Source organism: Ornithodoros turicata, chromosome 1 (assembly GCF_037126465.1).
Source record: "Ornithodoros turicata isolate Travis chromosome 1, ASM3712646v1, whole genome shotgun sequence".
NCBI lineage: Eukaryota > Metazoa > Arthropoda > Arachnida > Ixodida > Argasidae > Ornithodoros > Ornithodoros turicata.
Genome location: NC_088201.1, coordinates 203,637,903 through 203,655,003, shown reverse-complemented (window position 1 = coordinate 203,655,003; position 17,101 = coordinate 203,637,903). Strand labels below are relative to the sequence as shown.

Sequence of the window (17,101 nt, the reverse complement as noted above, 5' to 3'; positions counted from 1 at the left end):
GGGATAGCGCGAAAACGTATAGGAAGGGGGTTTCGCAACTGTATGTCCAAATACGTCTGTACTGTACGTCCGAAGGTCGTGTCCCTTTCGGGGACCATCGTAATCCCCTGAAGACCGTGGCTTTCGGGCGCGACCTTGTTCGCCTCTAGCTTTCAGCTCTACCGCTGTCGGACACTATGACGTCATTTGTTTACACAAAGGGATAGGTCTATTGGTAGCGTGTCTGACCAGCAATCGGCGGATGTGGGTGTTGATGCCATTTCTTCAACTGCCATCATTCAATTGAAGTACCACAGAAGCCACATTGAGTTCCCATGTTTGTGGATTACAGTCCTGAGGACTGTTCTACAACCTTCTGCGTAATTTAAAGTACCAACCCATTTTATTAATTAACGAATTGATGTTGAAACCTCATTAAGACCATCTTGTTCCGTCTAACTATGCCATATCGCAAATAGGTACACCCAGTGGAGTTTTCGCAGGCGGGAATGCGGCGGGTACACGAGTGAACGCCCGGTGTTTCGACGCCAACTTGAGCTCCTTGACCATAGATCATTCAGCCTGTCCAAACTACTTGGCCCATGGAGCTCTCCTGCGCATCAGTGCCGGGCTCTTCGCTCTCTTTTTGCTTTCATACAAGCCACTAGACTCCTCAAAGAGCTCTGAACAGAACTCCGACCTGTCGTTGCTTGCGTTCATCATAATTCATCCTCTCATGTGAAGTGGGGTAGGGTCCTGTGGCTACCACGGGGAAACATCCCATGTCATCATCACTTCTTCAGTCATTTATTGTTGTTGTTGTTGTTACAGGGGAAATGTAACGTTCTCCCGCTTCTCATGAGGCACCTGTGTAATTACGTCTCGTTGAAGTTTCGTGGGAGCCGTATCGTACATCGCCAGGCTGACCACGTCTTCGGACGCGTACATCTCGAGTGCGGACGAAACGCCTCCTTCTGGGACACGGCACATGTGGCTCCCTGGTCTGGTGTCAAGTTACTCCAACCGCCAAGAAACCACGTTACTATGATGATCTAGCTTTTGGTGAAAACGGAGGCGGCGGTGCAATGTAATTGTTACAAGAGACAGTTATAGCAAGCTCATTATAGTTAACTGGAAACTTAACAGTAACAATCGTGCTGATATTAGCTCTATAATTGCGCAGACTACAGAAAACAACCAAATGTTAAACGGTGCCTGCCAACGCAATCAATTACAGAAGGGCACAAAAACATTGCACTCTGGATCAAATAAGTTTTACAGGGTTATCAAATACGTTTACGTTACGAGGCAGAATTTATCTTCCAGCTGCCTTCGCCTGCACTCTTAAAAATGAACTTCACCGCATAGCACGCTCCTAGCCAACCATAATCTCAAATGATCGATATCGTTATCTGCCCCGATTTGTTGAAAACTGGAGGCGTACGCCTTTTTTGTGACAATTATGAACAGCATAAGCAGGTCCCGACACTCGGCGCACTTCGCGGCTCAAAGTATAGAGGCGCCACAGTAGACTGACGAAAGCGCCCTCACTTCGGTGGGTTGCTATGATCGCGTCAGCAGAATTTGATTTCGTTTGCAAACTGTTCTTAATCTTGGATAAAGGTTCACCACAAGAATGTTTACTGAAACGAAAATCACCTCTGTCTTGTTCGAAAATTTATTATCACGTGACCTATGCTCATGACCAATCAAGCAACAGGCGAAACCGAAACTTCTGATGCGCGCGCTGTATGAAACCGTTGCAACGGTTCTCCGTTGGTGGCGTCGACTCTCCGCACTCGAGAGCAGGTTGCGTTCTTTGCTGTTCCGCGCGAACACGGTGCTATTCACGGAAAACAGAGTTTTTTTTGTTAATTATTATACCTTCTGGACGTGGTGGACATGTCTACTGTTCCGCTAAATGGTGCAACAATTCTGGAAGAGCACCAGGACTGAAGTTTTTCCGGATTCCTGTGGATGAAAGGTATGTGCCGGCATTCTGAAACAGCTGTACAGACTATGCTTATTATCGATTGTGTAGTTGATTGTTGCGTTGTAAATCAACGTATATCTTACGTAAATTAGCGTAGTATTTTGTATGTAAGGGAATTTGTGTGAAATTGTTCCGGCTTTGAATTCCGCTTTATTTTATCCGCAGGTTTATTTTATCGCCTTTCTCACCTACAAGTTTCCTCTTCTTGTTTTCTTGCTTGTCTGTGAGCGACCACCACTACCACATTTTTTCGATACCCAGGTTCGACAGTTGGCTTCTGTACGCGAACAGGCCCGACTTGTTAAACAAACCAAGGGGCCAAGGGCCCTATCCTGGTCAAAGTAATCTACCTCGATTACTTGAAATTTCTTCTGTCATTGGTGCACAATCGAAAAAGGCGTGAATATTAAAAGTGGTTGACACCTTCTATCAACCAATCGCCCCACGTGTTATCTTGGGAAGCGACCCGCCTTATCGGTGTTTCCTCCTGAGAATCCGAAGACCACACCTGTGATCTGCCTGCCCTGCCTTGTTGCTTCGGTTCTTAGGTGTCGGAAACAGAAAACTCTACCGGCGTAAAACTGAATTTCGTAGAAAATGCGTGGAAAAGCACGCTCGTAATTTCCTTTTTTGCTGTTTGTCATTTTTCTTGACGTACAGGTGTGCAAGACGGCAATGTTTGTGTGACACCGTGATTGTACTTGGCATTTATAATTCGGTATGTACCCGTGAGATGGCGCTGATGGCAGGCAACAAAACTGACAAAACGATAAAAGCGCGAAGGATCATTGCAAAGGGTCGAACGGACAGTGTGGCGCGAGCCGTAAACGCGTTTATGAGAAATCGGTTCGTCCTTTAAATCTTGAGCTTTATTTATGAGTTTTTCTTTATATTTTTCTGCATGTTCATGTGCTCGATATGCGAAATGATAATTCGCATTTCAATATGCTTCTTTTGCTCGTGAGCTGTGGGGGTGGTAATGATACCGCAAATGAGCATTGATAGTTTTACTCAAGAAACAGTGAACTTTGATCGAAGAGTTTTTTGTATGCACACCGCTACGTTGCAATAACATTGATTGTACGACGTACGGCTCGGACGACGCTTCGAAAAGCCCGCCGCTTTCACGCATACGATGTCGCGATCGGCGCAGAGAAACGGTGTTACGCGGTGCTTTTTTCTCATCATTAAACACAAGCGAAGAAAGACATGACTTTTTTGTTGTGACGAGCACATACAGACTTTATACAACACAATAAACGGAAATGCACATGCGGACCCATCACGAAACCCATCGCCGCTCAAAGTAATCGACCCTCTTTCGCTAGATTACTTTTCAGCTTTGAAACTAATATTTTACGTCATTATTACGTCAAAATGACGTAGGGTCGCGGTCCGAGATTAGGGCCGAGAGGCTGCGAAGGAAAACTAGGTATAAATTTCAATTGAAACGGGCGGGATTTAAGGGCGGAGTATTCCGTGGCAGCCCCGCCCTACAGCTTGTGACGTAAAGTAATCGAGGTCGATTACTTTTGACGAGGATAGGGCCCCAAGTGCACAACAGTTACAGGTTGTGCTCTGCGCACTTCCTAGAAGCAGATTATGTGGATCCAGCTCGCACTCGGCTGAAGAAGTCTGCTATACCTAGGGTCCCAGTGCACAAAGATGGACTCAAGTTTCCTGCGTCACAGGGTACGTGGCCAGAAAATTTTTCACCTTAAAATAAGAACCCTTCATGGAAAAATGAAGCAGAAGTTGAAGGAGGTTGGCGCTTTGCGTAATTGAGATTAGATTAGATCCCTGGATGCACACAACCGGCGACCAGTGTAGTGATGATTATGAGATTTGATAATGGACCGGGCGCTTTTGGTAAGCCAATTGTGGGCTAGGCGATAATGGATAGTGCTAGATGTGTTCAGTCGTGACGAAGCTACTCGAAAGTGGCCCTCATCTCTTTGTGCATTCGCCCGCGATTCCTGTGTGCAGTTATTGATTCTGTGCAGTTATTGATTCTGTGCATGTTTGTACTCAGAGGCGCGCGGTCTTCCTGAACAATGTCAAGACCACGACTACGCAAGCCAGCTTCAAGAGGCAACCTTGCATCTTGACACAGGTAAAGCAAAACTAAGGAGTGGTTGATGCTCACCACGATGATAACGTAAGAAACTCTGCTATTCATTGACCATCGCACGGCTATTAAAATATTTGATCCGCAAAATATCCATCGACCCTGTGATTAAACACAAGGTGAAAGAAGGCTTCAGCAGGGCCCTGAAGAAGAACAATCTGCTGGGAATATCGGCGCCTCCTGAGACTTTCTATTATGTATATTGAAGAGGGCGGCGGGTAATGACATGACGCTTCCGCGGCGATTGCGCTCACTTCGTTTTTAACTGATACGTCAAGTGAAGCTAATCCTTGCGTTAGGTGCAGGGGCAGATCCAGACCCTCGGTTTGGGGGGGGGGGGCGGTTTCTTTTGCGGAGCGCGTAGTGGGGGAGGGGGGAGAGGGAAATCCAATGTATAAACTGACGTTTTGGGGGGCGATCGCCCCCCTGGATCCGCCACTGGTTAGGTGTCAGAGGCTGCATTGTTGTAAAAAAAATATGTTTCGGGCAAAAGTAGGTTGTGAGAAGGTGCTGTGATCCCTGAAATTGTTGATACGCCAATCCTATTTTTTTTTAGAGCTGAGACACGCCCAGTATTCCTTCCCGTAGTGTGTTGCACGGGAAGAAATGCTTGAAGTAAAAGCGTAACATTCATTTCCACTTTGATTTTTGGTTCTCGCATTCCTAAATACAAAATTGGTCACGAAACATACTAAACAAGTAAAAGGAAATGCTTTCCATACTTAGTAATATTACCGCTTATAATGCCAAAGTCGAAAGACTTGCGGCGCATGATTTAATTTAATTCTTGAGCGATCCTTTGCATGAAAAAAAATAAATAAAAATAAAATATTCATAGTGAAGCATTGTTGCTCTGTGAAGGGAAAGTTGTAAAAAGGCATTTCAGGGCTTAAACTTTAACAAAACACATCTTAAACAAATCACATTGTCTTCTCTCATAAGAAAATATTATTATATTCTATGTTCCTGAAAATTATTCCTTGTAAATGCATAGTAGCAGTTGCCTCAAAGTGTATCACCTACCGTCTCAATGAACACAATGAATGTTCATAGTTTCAATCTTTTGTTTATCCTTTTGCAACAGGACCATGCCATGACCCTACAGCACAGTCGTCAGGACTTGCCTTGCTAGACCATTCGGTGGAAACTTCAATATATCATATGCCTGGGCAAGCTGACAATGATGGTATGCAGTGGTGTGTTCTCTTTGGCAAACCATCATATGGTCATGGAATTGGTTTTGACTGAAGACACTCTTTGAACCCCTCAGCAGTGGACACTGACTCTGAGGCACACCGGGCATCCAAGGAGGTTGACGGCGATTCATCAGTTTCCATTCCGGCTCAAGTCATAATGCCGATATGCAAAAATAGTGTTACAGATTCAGCCACTGAGAGTCCGACATCAGACGTTGAGGTAGTAGTGGAATGCACAGGTAAGTATTTTTAAGCAGTACACGTTGACTGCATGCTACTTCTTGCATGCATTACTTGTAGTATTGAACTACGGTATTGATGATGGCGCTGCCAGTTCAACTGGTTCCACTTCGCAACCAGTCGACCCCCAGGAGGTCAATGGTGCTTATGTTATAGCTGTGGCTAAAGCTATTTTCCTCACCATTTGTTAAATGCAACAGGTACAAGCTCCAGCATATCTACAACCACAGACGGAGTCTCAGAAGGTGCAGCAGATACAAGCTCCAACATAACTATTCCCACAGATTCAGCCCAGGAAGGTGCAGCAGGTATGTACGCACATCTCAACTGTAAACTATACTCCTAATTGCTCCTTATTACATAAACTGTAGTTCTTACTTTGTGCTATTTTGTCTACCAACAGCTATGGATGTGAGCACTGTCATTCTCCCACAAAGAGACTCAACACGGGCCACTTCTCAAAACAAGAGAGGAGCAAAGAAGTGGAAGTACTCGCCCCAGACAGAAAGACGAATAGCAAGACTGCAAGAGAAAGTCAACAGGTACCGAAAGGCCCTGAACAGACTCAAAGCCAAGGAACAGCGGACCAATGTCACAAAGGAGGACTCTCTACGTGTGCTCAAGGGGTTTGTCCCCAGTGCTGTCTATACTCTACTATGCTCTCAGGTGGCCCTATGTTCTGTAAAAAAACAAGGAAGAAGATGGTCCGAAGAAATGCAGAAATTTGCACTCAAGTTATATTTTCATGGTCCCAGATCATAAAGGTTTCTTGCCTAAGTGATGACGCTGCCCTGTGTCAGGACAATAAGAAGGTGGTTGTCACGTATCCGCATGAAGCCTGGCATCATTCCTGGCGTCATTCAAATCATTCAAAAGGCAACAGAACACTGGGCTAGACGTGAAAAAGCCTGCTGCATTCTGTTGGATGAAATGTCCCTCAGCAAAGTTCTTCATTATGACCCAGGAGAGGACATTATAGTAGGATTTGCTGATGATGGCACAGAGAGGACACCACGGATTGCAAACGTCGCCTTGGTAATGTTGTTGTCTGGGATATCACGACAGTGGGTACAGCCAGTTGCCTACACTGTTGCTTGCAATGCCACAGGAGCAGAAACTATGCAGAGGCTCTTGCTGGAGTTAATTGTCAGGCTGAGGGAAGTGGATGTTTGGGTGAAGGCCGTGATATGTGACCAAGGCGCAAAAAATGTCTCCCTCGCTAGTCGTCTCAACATCACTGCTGAGAGTCCTTTCTTCTCAGTCAATGGTGAAAACGTATTCTTTCTATTCGACACACCACATCTACTCAAGTGTGTGCGGAACAATCTCCGAGCCCATCAGCTGGAAATAGACGGAGATATCATTGACTGGTCGTACATTGTTTCACTGCACAAAAGCTCGCACCCTCTACGTCCCAAGCTTGCACCCAACTTGACAGACAAACATGTCTACAAATCTGCATTTGCAGATATGAACGTCAAGAGAGCAGCGCAGGTCATGAGCTTTGCTGTATCAGTGGCCATTCTAGTTCTGATATCTTTGAACGAAATCCCAGCTACAGCAAAGCCAACAGCGGAGTTCCTCGAGAGGATTGATGTACTCTTCGACAGCATGAATAGCTCCTCGGTGAGAAAGACTGGACAAAAGAAGAGATACGCACTACCTGAGACGTCGGAACACATTGCTCTCCTCGAAGAATATCTGCAGTATATAGCGAAATGGAAATTCAGAAGCCCACGGCAGCCACACACAATTGAAGGCTGGCAGATATCCATCAAAGCAGTTCTACTCCTGTGGGAAGACCTCCACAAGAACTTCTCCTTTCCGTACTTACTGACACGGCGACTTCAACAGGATCCATTGGAGAACCTGTTTAGAATACTGCGTCAGCAGCACGGGTGCAACGATAACCCAAATGTTTTCCAGTTCACCGCCAGACTGAAACACATCTGGGCTGCCAAGTTGATGAGATTATCAAAAGAAGGGAACTGCGAAGACGACACTTCACTTTTTTTGTCCGAACTTGGAGCTGCGACCACTGCGACAGCTTCAGCTGAAGATGCGATACCTGCCAGTACGGAGGTGCCACAGCCTGGTGAAGGTTCAAATCCTCTGAATGTTGCCGGGGACAATGCTTGCATTGTTGATGAAAATGTGATTTACTACCTTGCTGGGATCATTGTAAATGACTTTCTTTCTGAGAAACCGGACAACTGTGCGTGTGAGCGTTTTTTAAAGCCAGAGGACAGTGAGATGTTGGCTGGTACACATCAGTTTCTGGCTATGCTCAGAGCAAACGATGTACGCGGGGAGGTATTTGGGGACGTCACAATACCGTCTGCGAACTGCTTTGAGCTCATTCAGAAGATGGAGGAGATGTTTGTCGACCTGATTGGGTCAGCTGCACATCTTCCACATATCTGTAAATACCTGTGTACAGCACTGACTCTCGAAACTGATATATTCTGCAGCTCTGTGTGTCAGGACAAATTTGTAAAAATGTTTACTCTTAAGAGACTAAAATGGCATCTCCGCTTTGTGAACCGTTCCTTGAAGGCGCAACGGTCAAGATACTCTTCAGCAGCACGCAAGATGCGAAAGCTTTCCTCTGCACGCAGGACTGCAGGTGGTCAAGACAAAGATGGTGCTGCTGGAAGTGTAGACGGAGTGTAAGCGGACTGAGCTGCTGCTTTTTTAAAAACATCTGTTAACTTCATTTCAGGGGTATTACAAGCTGTTTCCCTCATTTCTCGTGCTTTCTGCATGAGAGAACTGATGTTCTGAGGCTGCAACAACATAGAAAAGACAAATACATACAAAGCCTCAAATTGCCAAAGAAATTAACGATGAAAGATGGAAGTCACTGAAAAGGTTAGCCGTCTGTAGGATTTGAACCCACATTTTCTGGATTACCGATCCAGGGCTCTATCAATTGGTAGAGCTCTGGACCGGTAATCCAGAAGATGTGCGTTCGAGTCTTATACAGCTGGCTAACCTTTTCAGTGACTTCCATCTTTCATCTTTCTGCACGACTTTGAAGTGTACATATTCTGAATTGCTAACGTAATGCAAAGGTTTGCCGTTAGGCATCATTGCAATGATCTGTTGCTGTGTTGTTCCTAACTCATTAAGCTTGCAGTGTATAGGATAATTCAATACAGTTGTACATACTTCCCCATGTTATCAGAGCGTCAGTTCATTCTAAAGTGCCAACATCACTGCTATGTTATTGTTCGTATATATACCCCACACTGTCTACTGTCTAAGCACCAATTTTTGTGTAAGCTTACTTTCAAGTTTGCATTATATCGTGTGTGTATGTTTTCTGAACATTCGTGTTTCATGCGTAAAGGATCCTGTTTCCATGCGCCCATGCATACCTATACGTTGTCTGGGCATAAATTTCTCTGAGATCACTTTCAATTTTGCAGCGCGTGATGAGCGTTTTCCTTACGTATAGTGCGGTTATGCTAAGCTGGCTTCCTTCCCAGAAAAGAGATTGCTGTGCACTATTTGTCACATATAATTCCGTCACAGGCGTGAGCTTATCCCAGTGGCTGGTCACACTAGTTACATTCCATAGTTTTGTTTATATGCCGTGCACGTTAGAAAGGTGCATAAGGTAAGCAGTGCAGTGCGGTGCAGACCCCCTTTTACACGCTGTTTACGGGCTGAGCACACCGAGTTCCACAAATGGGCACCTCATAGCGCCCAAATGTAGTGACAATAGTCTTAGTATGAAACAGTCACCCCTGTTTCCGATAATCATAGTGGTGCCACTATTTTTCGGGCAATGAATCTTTCATAAACACCAAAGAACGATTATTGAATGTTCTTCCGATTCACAAAGCGAAATCTTACACAAGCAGCAATATTTTTGAGTTACATGCATCGCGATATTAACCCACCGGAGAGCTGTGAAAGTAGCGGTGAATTTTTACTTTTATGTCAATTGCTGCCTGAATGCTACGAATTTTACTGTATTGCCATTTCGGAAAAGAACCACATCGTACCGGATGTAAACAATTGCAGTATATTCTTGCAGATACTATACATTTTTCATCAAGTGAAAATAAATGCACTGCCTATACGAACTTGCTGTTTGCATTGTTGTTTTCAACTGACAAAATAAGTAAAAAATCAGGCGAAGCGCAGCTTACTAACGACAACGCGCCATGTTGGATATGTGTGGGCAGTAACGCACAATCCCGGAGGTCCGCGCACTATTTCATACCCCCGTGCCAAAACTGCGCACGCTCAGAAAGACCCACCCTCCGCTTGGGGCACTACTGAGCTGCAAAAAGTGGCTCCATAGGGTCAACGGACGTGTCCCGGGTCTGGCATAAGTGTGAGCGAACGTCCGTTAAAATCGGCTGCATGACCTAAAAAATTCCAACTGTCTGGGTGACACTCACAAATGTGTTCGGAGGTTTTGCATTTGTCGCGCATTAATTATTTGAACGCGTTCTTGCATTTGTTTATGGTTGATATCGCATTGATAATTAAACTCGAAACTTGTTCGATTACAGGCAGCAGTTTCCTTTCTGAACTCGGAAGCCTATGGAAGCAATACATATATCATTAGTGTAGCATAAAATTTCAGTACGAGTCTGGTGCTCATTCTGCTGGTCGCACCAGGACGCCCTACATTTTCTTTTTTTCTGTATCTGTCCACCTATAATTCTCAATCGCATTGGCAGGGCATCGAGCACGTGTTCACTCCGCGTGCAGAAAGCCCTGCTAAGAATACAAGGACGGAGTTCCCAGCCAAGTCTTTTGTCCAATCCAATCCAGTCTCGGATTCGTCCGCAGCTTCTACGCAAACGTGTGTCGGAGATTTCCGGCGCACGTCAAAAGAACCCCAGGCGGTCCAAATTATTCGCAGTCACGTACAACATGTCGCCACACTGCGCAGACAAACCTTATGTGTACCATCACGGTACCATTATTATATATTCTACAAAGATTTGCCATTCGAAAATTATTCGCTGGACAAGGCGCGCTCGTTGGTTTTGGCGTTTTTTTGAGTCATCCCTGAGAGCAAGGCGGCAAGAGCGAGTTTTAGTAATTCGTACGATATCGCCTTTGCGTACGTAAGGGATAGCGTTGATGGTTCTACGCACGCCCATAACAAAAAGAGAGCTTCGCGCAGTGCGCAGAACCACCAACGCTACCTGTAACGTACGCTATCGCCTTTGCGTACGATGTACTAAAACTCTCTAATAACAATTACCGTGAAAGGGCAGCCAAGGCTTCCTCGTCTGCTGCACTTTCGGACTGAATGTAGCCATGCTTCCTCGTGAGATCGCTCCAACCTAAACGGGATACAATGAAATAAAATTAATAGGCAGTCAGGGGGACTTACAGCGCGAACAAGGCAAACGTGTTATGGGTACAATGAGACGGTACGCCTTTTCTCAGTTTTTTTCCCGCATTGCTTCCGCTGCGGAGTTCAAAGATGGAAAGTGATGTTCTGACGCTGGAACACAAAAGACAGGACAACACACAAAGCCTCAAGTGCCTAAGAACGATGAAGGCAGGAAGTCACTGAAAAGGTTAGCCAGCTGCAGTGGATGCGGTTTGTCCTAGGGAAGGGTAACCATAATGCTAACGGAAGCAGAAACGGTATATTACCGAAATTGGAGATGGTAACGATACGGGAAACGGAAATGGATACTACGGTCATTCATTAACGGAAACAGAAACGGAAACGAAAGTTATCGACCCGAATTGGATTCGGGTAATGGCTGTTCCTGTTGTGCGATGACATTTGAGTGACTTTTCATTTTACATTTGTATTTTGATGACTCTATTCCCTGTAATGCTCTAAACACTACACGTGAGCATGGAAACAAAGTGCAATATTGGACCTCGAGGGTGCATCCCTCGCTTACCTCGTCCCAGTCTTCATAACTCAATGATATCAACCTATGACTATACTGCACAATGCCACGAGATCATGGGAAGGATTATCCTACGCCGAATAGAGTGGTTCTTAGAGTTCCGGCGTCCGCTACCTTCCGAAATGGCAGGTTTCAGAAAGGCTCGGACCTCGATAGACTGCATCATAAACTTGGTCACTCACATTGAAGAAGCTAGATTTCGGGGTGAGCTTACAACAGCTGTTTTCTTGGACATAAAGAGAGCATATGATACGACGAGCTACAACCATGTCCTTTACGACCTATACAGTTTCAACGTCACTGGCAGGGCTCTTCGCTGGATTGCTGCTTTTCTTAATGGTCGGTCTGTTTTCGTGAGAACAGCAAAAGGCGACACGAGTTTGCATACATTGTCAGTAGGGGTACCACAGGGGAGCGTACTCAGTCCTTTACTTTTCAATGCTGTCATGGCTGCCCTGCCTCGTCTCTTGCCCAAAGGGGTATTTGTTAGTCTCTACGCAGATGACATCTGCATATGGTCATCGGGAAAGCAGTGGCCTGCTTTACAGCGTCGCCTTCAGACTTCACTTGATCGCGTAGTGCACTTCCTGCTGGAGAGAGGCATGGACCTGTCTTCAGAAAAGACTGTAATGCTGCCTTTTACGCGTCGCCATCTTAAAAGATTTCAGCTACAAATTGGTCATCATCAGGTACGTCGTGTACCACATCACCGCTTTCTCGGCATTACTCTCGACCGGAGTTTGCCATGGGTAGCGGAGGTGCGCTGTCTAAAAGCAAGAGCTGAGAGTCGTCTTAATGTTCTTCGTTACTTATGCGGTTCCCGGTGGGGCACATCTCCTCGGGCAATGCTCAGCGTTCACCGATCTCTTATAAGTGAGATGGTTGCGCATCACATTCCCTTGCTACACAACCTCCCTGTTACCACAGAGAAGGTGTTAGAGTCTATCCTAGCAAAGGGCTGTCTTGGCCTTCCTCGAGCAACGTCAAACGCTTTAGCCATGGCAGAAGCACGGGAACCACCTGTATCAGCTCTCAGGATGCAAGAAACGTTCCGCCACTACGTGCGGTTGGCAACGCGTCACCATCGCCATCCTCAGCTTCGAGCCATTATGAGTCGTCACCACTCTTCTTTTACCCAAGCTATCCAGACACAACGTGGTCTTATTCCGAAACACAAGCCACATGCATTACCAGATATCCCAACATGGCTCTTGCAGCCTCCTGACGTAAGAACAAGTGTGCCTGGACTCCCGGGAAAGAAGGATATACCAACGCATGTTTTTCGTCAGTTCAGTCTTGAGCTACTAAACAGCTCCGCAGGCAGGATGCAGATTTTCACGGATGCCTCTACGACATCATCCGGCTCCTCGTGTGCATTTGTTATCCCGGAGGCGAATATTGAGAGAGCGGTGCGGCTGTCTCACGTCTCCTCTGTAACGGCCGCTGAACTTTATGGAGTCCTCTTGGCAATAAGTTTCCTCAACTCACAATCTTCAGCTGCTCGCTGGACCATCTATAGCGACTCAAAATGTGCGTTACAGACCCTAGCTACCATGTTTATTACGGGATCTCTGGCGACAGCAGCACAAGATGTCTTACACGCACACCATGCAGCAGTTTTAAAAGGTCATGACATCCAAATGCAGTGGATCCCTAGTCACTGTGGCATTGCAGGTAACGAGGCTGTGGACGCTGCTGCACGCCGGGCTCTTCAACTAAGGCGCGCCCAGGTGTTGCCCATTTATTTCACCAAGGGTCACGCGGGGCGAATGCTGAACGAGTTCAAACAACGAATGTGCAATACCTCCTGGTTAACAGGATCGGCTCGGGATTCGCTTCTGTACAAGGTCGACCCAGGGTTACACTTTCGAGTACCACCTTCCTTTACGCGACAAACGACAACTGTCCTACATAGGCTACGGCTCAATGTACCGTACAGCGCACGTCTCCTCTTCAAAATCGGAAAGCGAGACTCTCCGAACTGTAGTGAGTGTGGCGTTGTAGAGGATGTAGAACACATCCTTCTCAGGTGTCAGAAGTACGTCGATGCTCGAAGGGCATTAGAGACAAGCCTCTCTCGTTTGTACTCCCGAGCCTTCGACATCACGAAAGTATTAGGTCCTCCTTCGTCCGACAAGGCGCTAAGGGCACTTGAAGACTTTTTGCATGCAACCGGGCTTATGGACATCCTATGACACGGTGAATGTGTGATGTGTCCGGTGTGTGCCCCCGGTGATTCCGCCACTTTACTCTAACTTGGGCGCAGCTCTTGAACTTTTGACCTACATGTTGAACTCCATTATCATCTCTGTTCGTCTCTGGACATCATCCTTTTGCGTTTTCATCATCTCATCATCGGATTGAACTTTCTGTATTAAGTGTACTGGGGTAGCCAGTTTGACTTCATCGAAACTCACATCCCCATTTTTTTCTTTATTCACATCACATCACATCACAATGCCACGAGGATGAGAGCCTACGATTTTTAGTTATTTATTTATTTACTTATTTTTTTTTTGCTTTTTTCATTTCACGGTGGCTATGACAGTATTATTTACTACTGAGAGCGTCCGCTTATGAATGCGACATCGAATGAAGGTTATGCCCATCTTGAGTTGCTGGACTCAGAGTGAGTGAAGACTGAAGACATGCCCCTACATTAAAAAAAATGTTGCCAGATGTACGCACCCCAACGACGTAAAATTATTTGTGTACTGTGTACGCGTGACACCGAAGGAGCACTTGAGCAAAACGGGGTACTGCAGAGTCGGACGGGATGTCCTCCCGCATCTCTGTATAAAAGCCTTTCCATTACCGCAAACAGTAACGTAAACGTAACGGAAACGAAGTTGAAAGGCTGGAATCAGAAACGGATAACGGAAACGAAAATATAGCGGTAACAAAATTGGAAACGGTAACGAAAATACGTCCGTTACACTTCCCTGTGTCCCCTCAAATGAAGCACTCTTGGAAGTCGTTGCAGAGGTGCGTTAGCTTAGGTCAAGCAGGAGTTCATAGAATCTGCGCTCTCTGCGTCTATCTGAATCTCTCAGTCCTTTAGAATCTGGATTTGTCTCTCCTTGTACCCACTCGTAATACATGATGGCTGAGACGCAAGTCCTGGTGAGTATATAGAACTGCCTGAGCTGTTATCTCTATCCGATGATGGCACCGTTATGCGTTGGAGGAACAGTTCAGCGAGTGCTCTCTCTCCAAGAACGAGCAGATATAAGACTGGTTTCACATGAACGTCTTTCAGCCGCCCACTTGAACCCACGGATATCGACTGTCTTTAGGTTCTATTTACGAAGCAAAGGGACAACGCATGAGTAGGTTATTGTGAAACCGCCCTAATGGAAGATGAATTGCATAACCGTGTAGTAGGGCGGTTCGAATACTTCAATTTTTTCTAATGTCGAAGTGACGAGTTGTGAAACTCGAATTCCGTTCTATATTTCAATTCCTAACCAATTCAGAGTCTCCTTCAAGCCGGATATACAGGGTGTCCCAGAAAACGTGTCATTGAATTATAATAAAAAAACTACACCATCTAGAATCATGCGGTCAACGGCATTTGTTCTTACTAGGTTTCTCCCACCTCCTGATGGGAATGTCGTGTAACGTAAGTTTAATTATGTAAATTTTTGTGAACTGAAGTCGGAAATTTGCCAAGTAAAGGTCACTTTTTAACCCCACCAATGTGAAGAGAGCGCATAATTTACTCAAATTAATGATAATTGACAGGGATATTCAGGGGCTATCCCATCAGAAAAAAATAGCCGAACATCGTGCTCTACGGAGCTAGCGCGCGACAAATTTTTCAGCACAATCCTTGTCAGTCCGACGAAAGGAGGTTGGAAACCTAGCCCACACCTGGGGAACGCAGAAAGAGATAACACAGGTATGGCTTATCGCGTCCGACTTTCGCTGGGATCGCACTTTCCTTCTCCCAATTTCAGGAACTGTCAGTTTTTCTACTATCACTCTGTGGACTGGGTTTCGAACCTCCTCTCGTCGGACTGAGAGCGATTGCGCTCAAAAAGTCGTCGCGCGTTATGGTTCGGTGCTACGAAAAGCATGATGTTCGGCTATTTTTTTCGATGGGATAGCTCGTGAATATCACTGTCAATTATCATGAACTTGAGTGAATTCGGCACGCTATTCATATTGGTGGGGTAAAAAAGTGACCTTTACTTGGCAAATTTCCGAGTTCAGTTCGCAAATATTTACATAATTATACTTACGGTACATGACATTCACATCAGGAGTTGGCAAAAACCTATAGTAAAAACAAATGCCGTTGACCGCATGGTTCTAGGTGGCGTAGATTTTTTAATTATAATTCAATGACACGTTTTCTGGGACACTCTGTATTTAAATAGTTCCCGATCTGCATGTTGAATTTCTAGAATAAATCCGAGGAGCTATCAAAATAATGACGCACTAGATCACTGTTCCTGCTGAATACAACGGCAACTAAGTCTAGAAAAAGAAGATCATCACGAATAATGTACCTCGTATTTGAGACTTTGTAAATGTTTCAGGCCTTGCCAAGTAGCCGTTCCACCTCCTGCAAATTTCTCTCCCCTCATCCCAGGTCATCTTTGTGTTTGAAGGGTCGGCCTGACACGACGGCGCCGTATCATAGCACACTGACTGATTCTCTGAAATGGAAGCACGAAATGGTAACATCATAGTTACATGAAATAACTACATAATTCGATGCAATAATTTTAGAATATATATATTAGGGATGTACCGACCGAATCCTCGAATCCCAGGCAGGGATTTGAGATTCGCGAGTCCGAATCCATTACCGAATGCCCGAACAGCGCCTCCTCTATTACTCAATGCCTCTCCATTTGGTCAGAGGTGCCGTACTGCGCATGCGTATTAGTTCACGTTCTCTCGTTTGACGGCGCCACTACCCTACAGCCAGGTCTGACGTGCCCTGACGTCACCTGCAGCACATGTTCGTGTTTTGATGTTTTCCTTGTAATCACTCGCAAGGAAGTGCTTGCTGCACACAACGGAACAGTTGGAAGCAGTGTTCGGCTCCTAATCTTTCCTCACTATCACTTTCTACCACTTCTTTCGTAACGCGAGATCCGCAGGCACCTCGTGAAACGATACCCCTTGCTCCTTTTTCTTGGTCCCAGAAGTAAAAAAAATGGCAAAAGGCAGTACGCAGTACCGCATTTTTCGAAACGTTCGAAACCGCGCTTATCGAAATCAGACAAGAGCGCATAGCAGACGACAAGGGGTATAGGGAAGTGGCGCCCTCTGCGTGTCCTCCGCGGGAAAGGGAAGCGACTCGGCGCATCTGCAAATGGACAGGCATTGAGAAGAAGCACTGGCCCGAATCTTTCGAATCCACCAAACCGGCAATCCAGAAGATGTGGGTTTGAGTCCTACAGCTGGCTAACCTTTTCAGTGACTTTCATCTGTCATCGTTAATTTCTTAGGCAAATTGAGGTCTTGTATGTATTTGTCCCTTCTATGTTGTTCCAGCCTCAGAACATCAGTTCTTTCATGTCCACCAACCACGTTTGTTTGTTCCTTTTTAAAATCGGCGCCTCCAAGCCTGCTCGATCGGCGGCCCCCGAGGCGCGCCAACACGAAGCTAACATAGCATGAAGCTCCGATATTAGAACTTTAAAAG

At 45.8% G+C, this 17,101-nt stretch overlaps 1 protein-coding gene across 1 annotated transcript in view; it reads right to left on the bottom strand.

Moving 5' to 3' along the window:
- The window catches only part of LOC135378971 (adhesion G-protein coupled receptor G6-like), a 68,723-nt gene that overhangs the window by 39,943 nt on the left and 11,679 nt on the right, over positions 1–17,101 (bottom strand). The window contains exons 3-4 of the mRNA XM_064612174.1: positions 15,954–16,103; positions 10,770–10,851 (exon numbers count right to left, since the gene is read on the bottom strand). Of these exons, the coding sequence (XP_064468244.1) occupies positions 10,770–10,851; positions 15,954–16,103 (232 nt within the window). The remainder of the gene's footprint in view (positions 1–10,769; positions 10,852–15,953; positions 16,104–17,101) is intronic.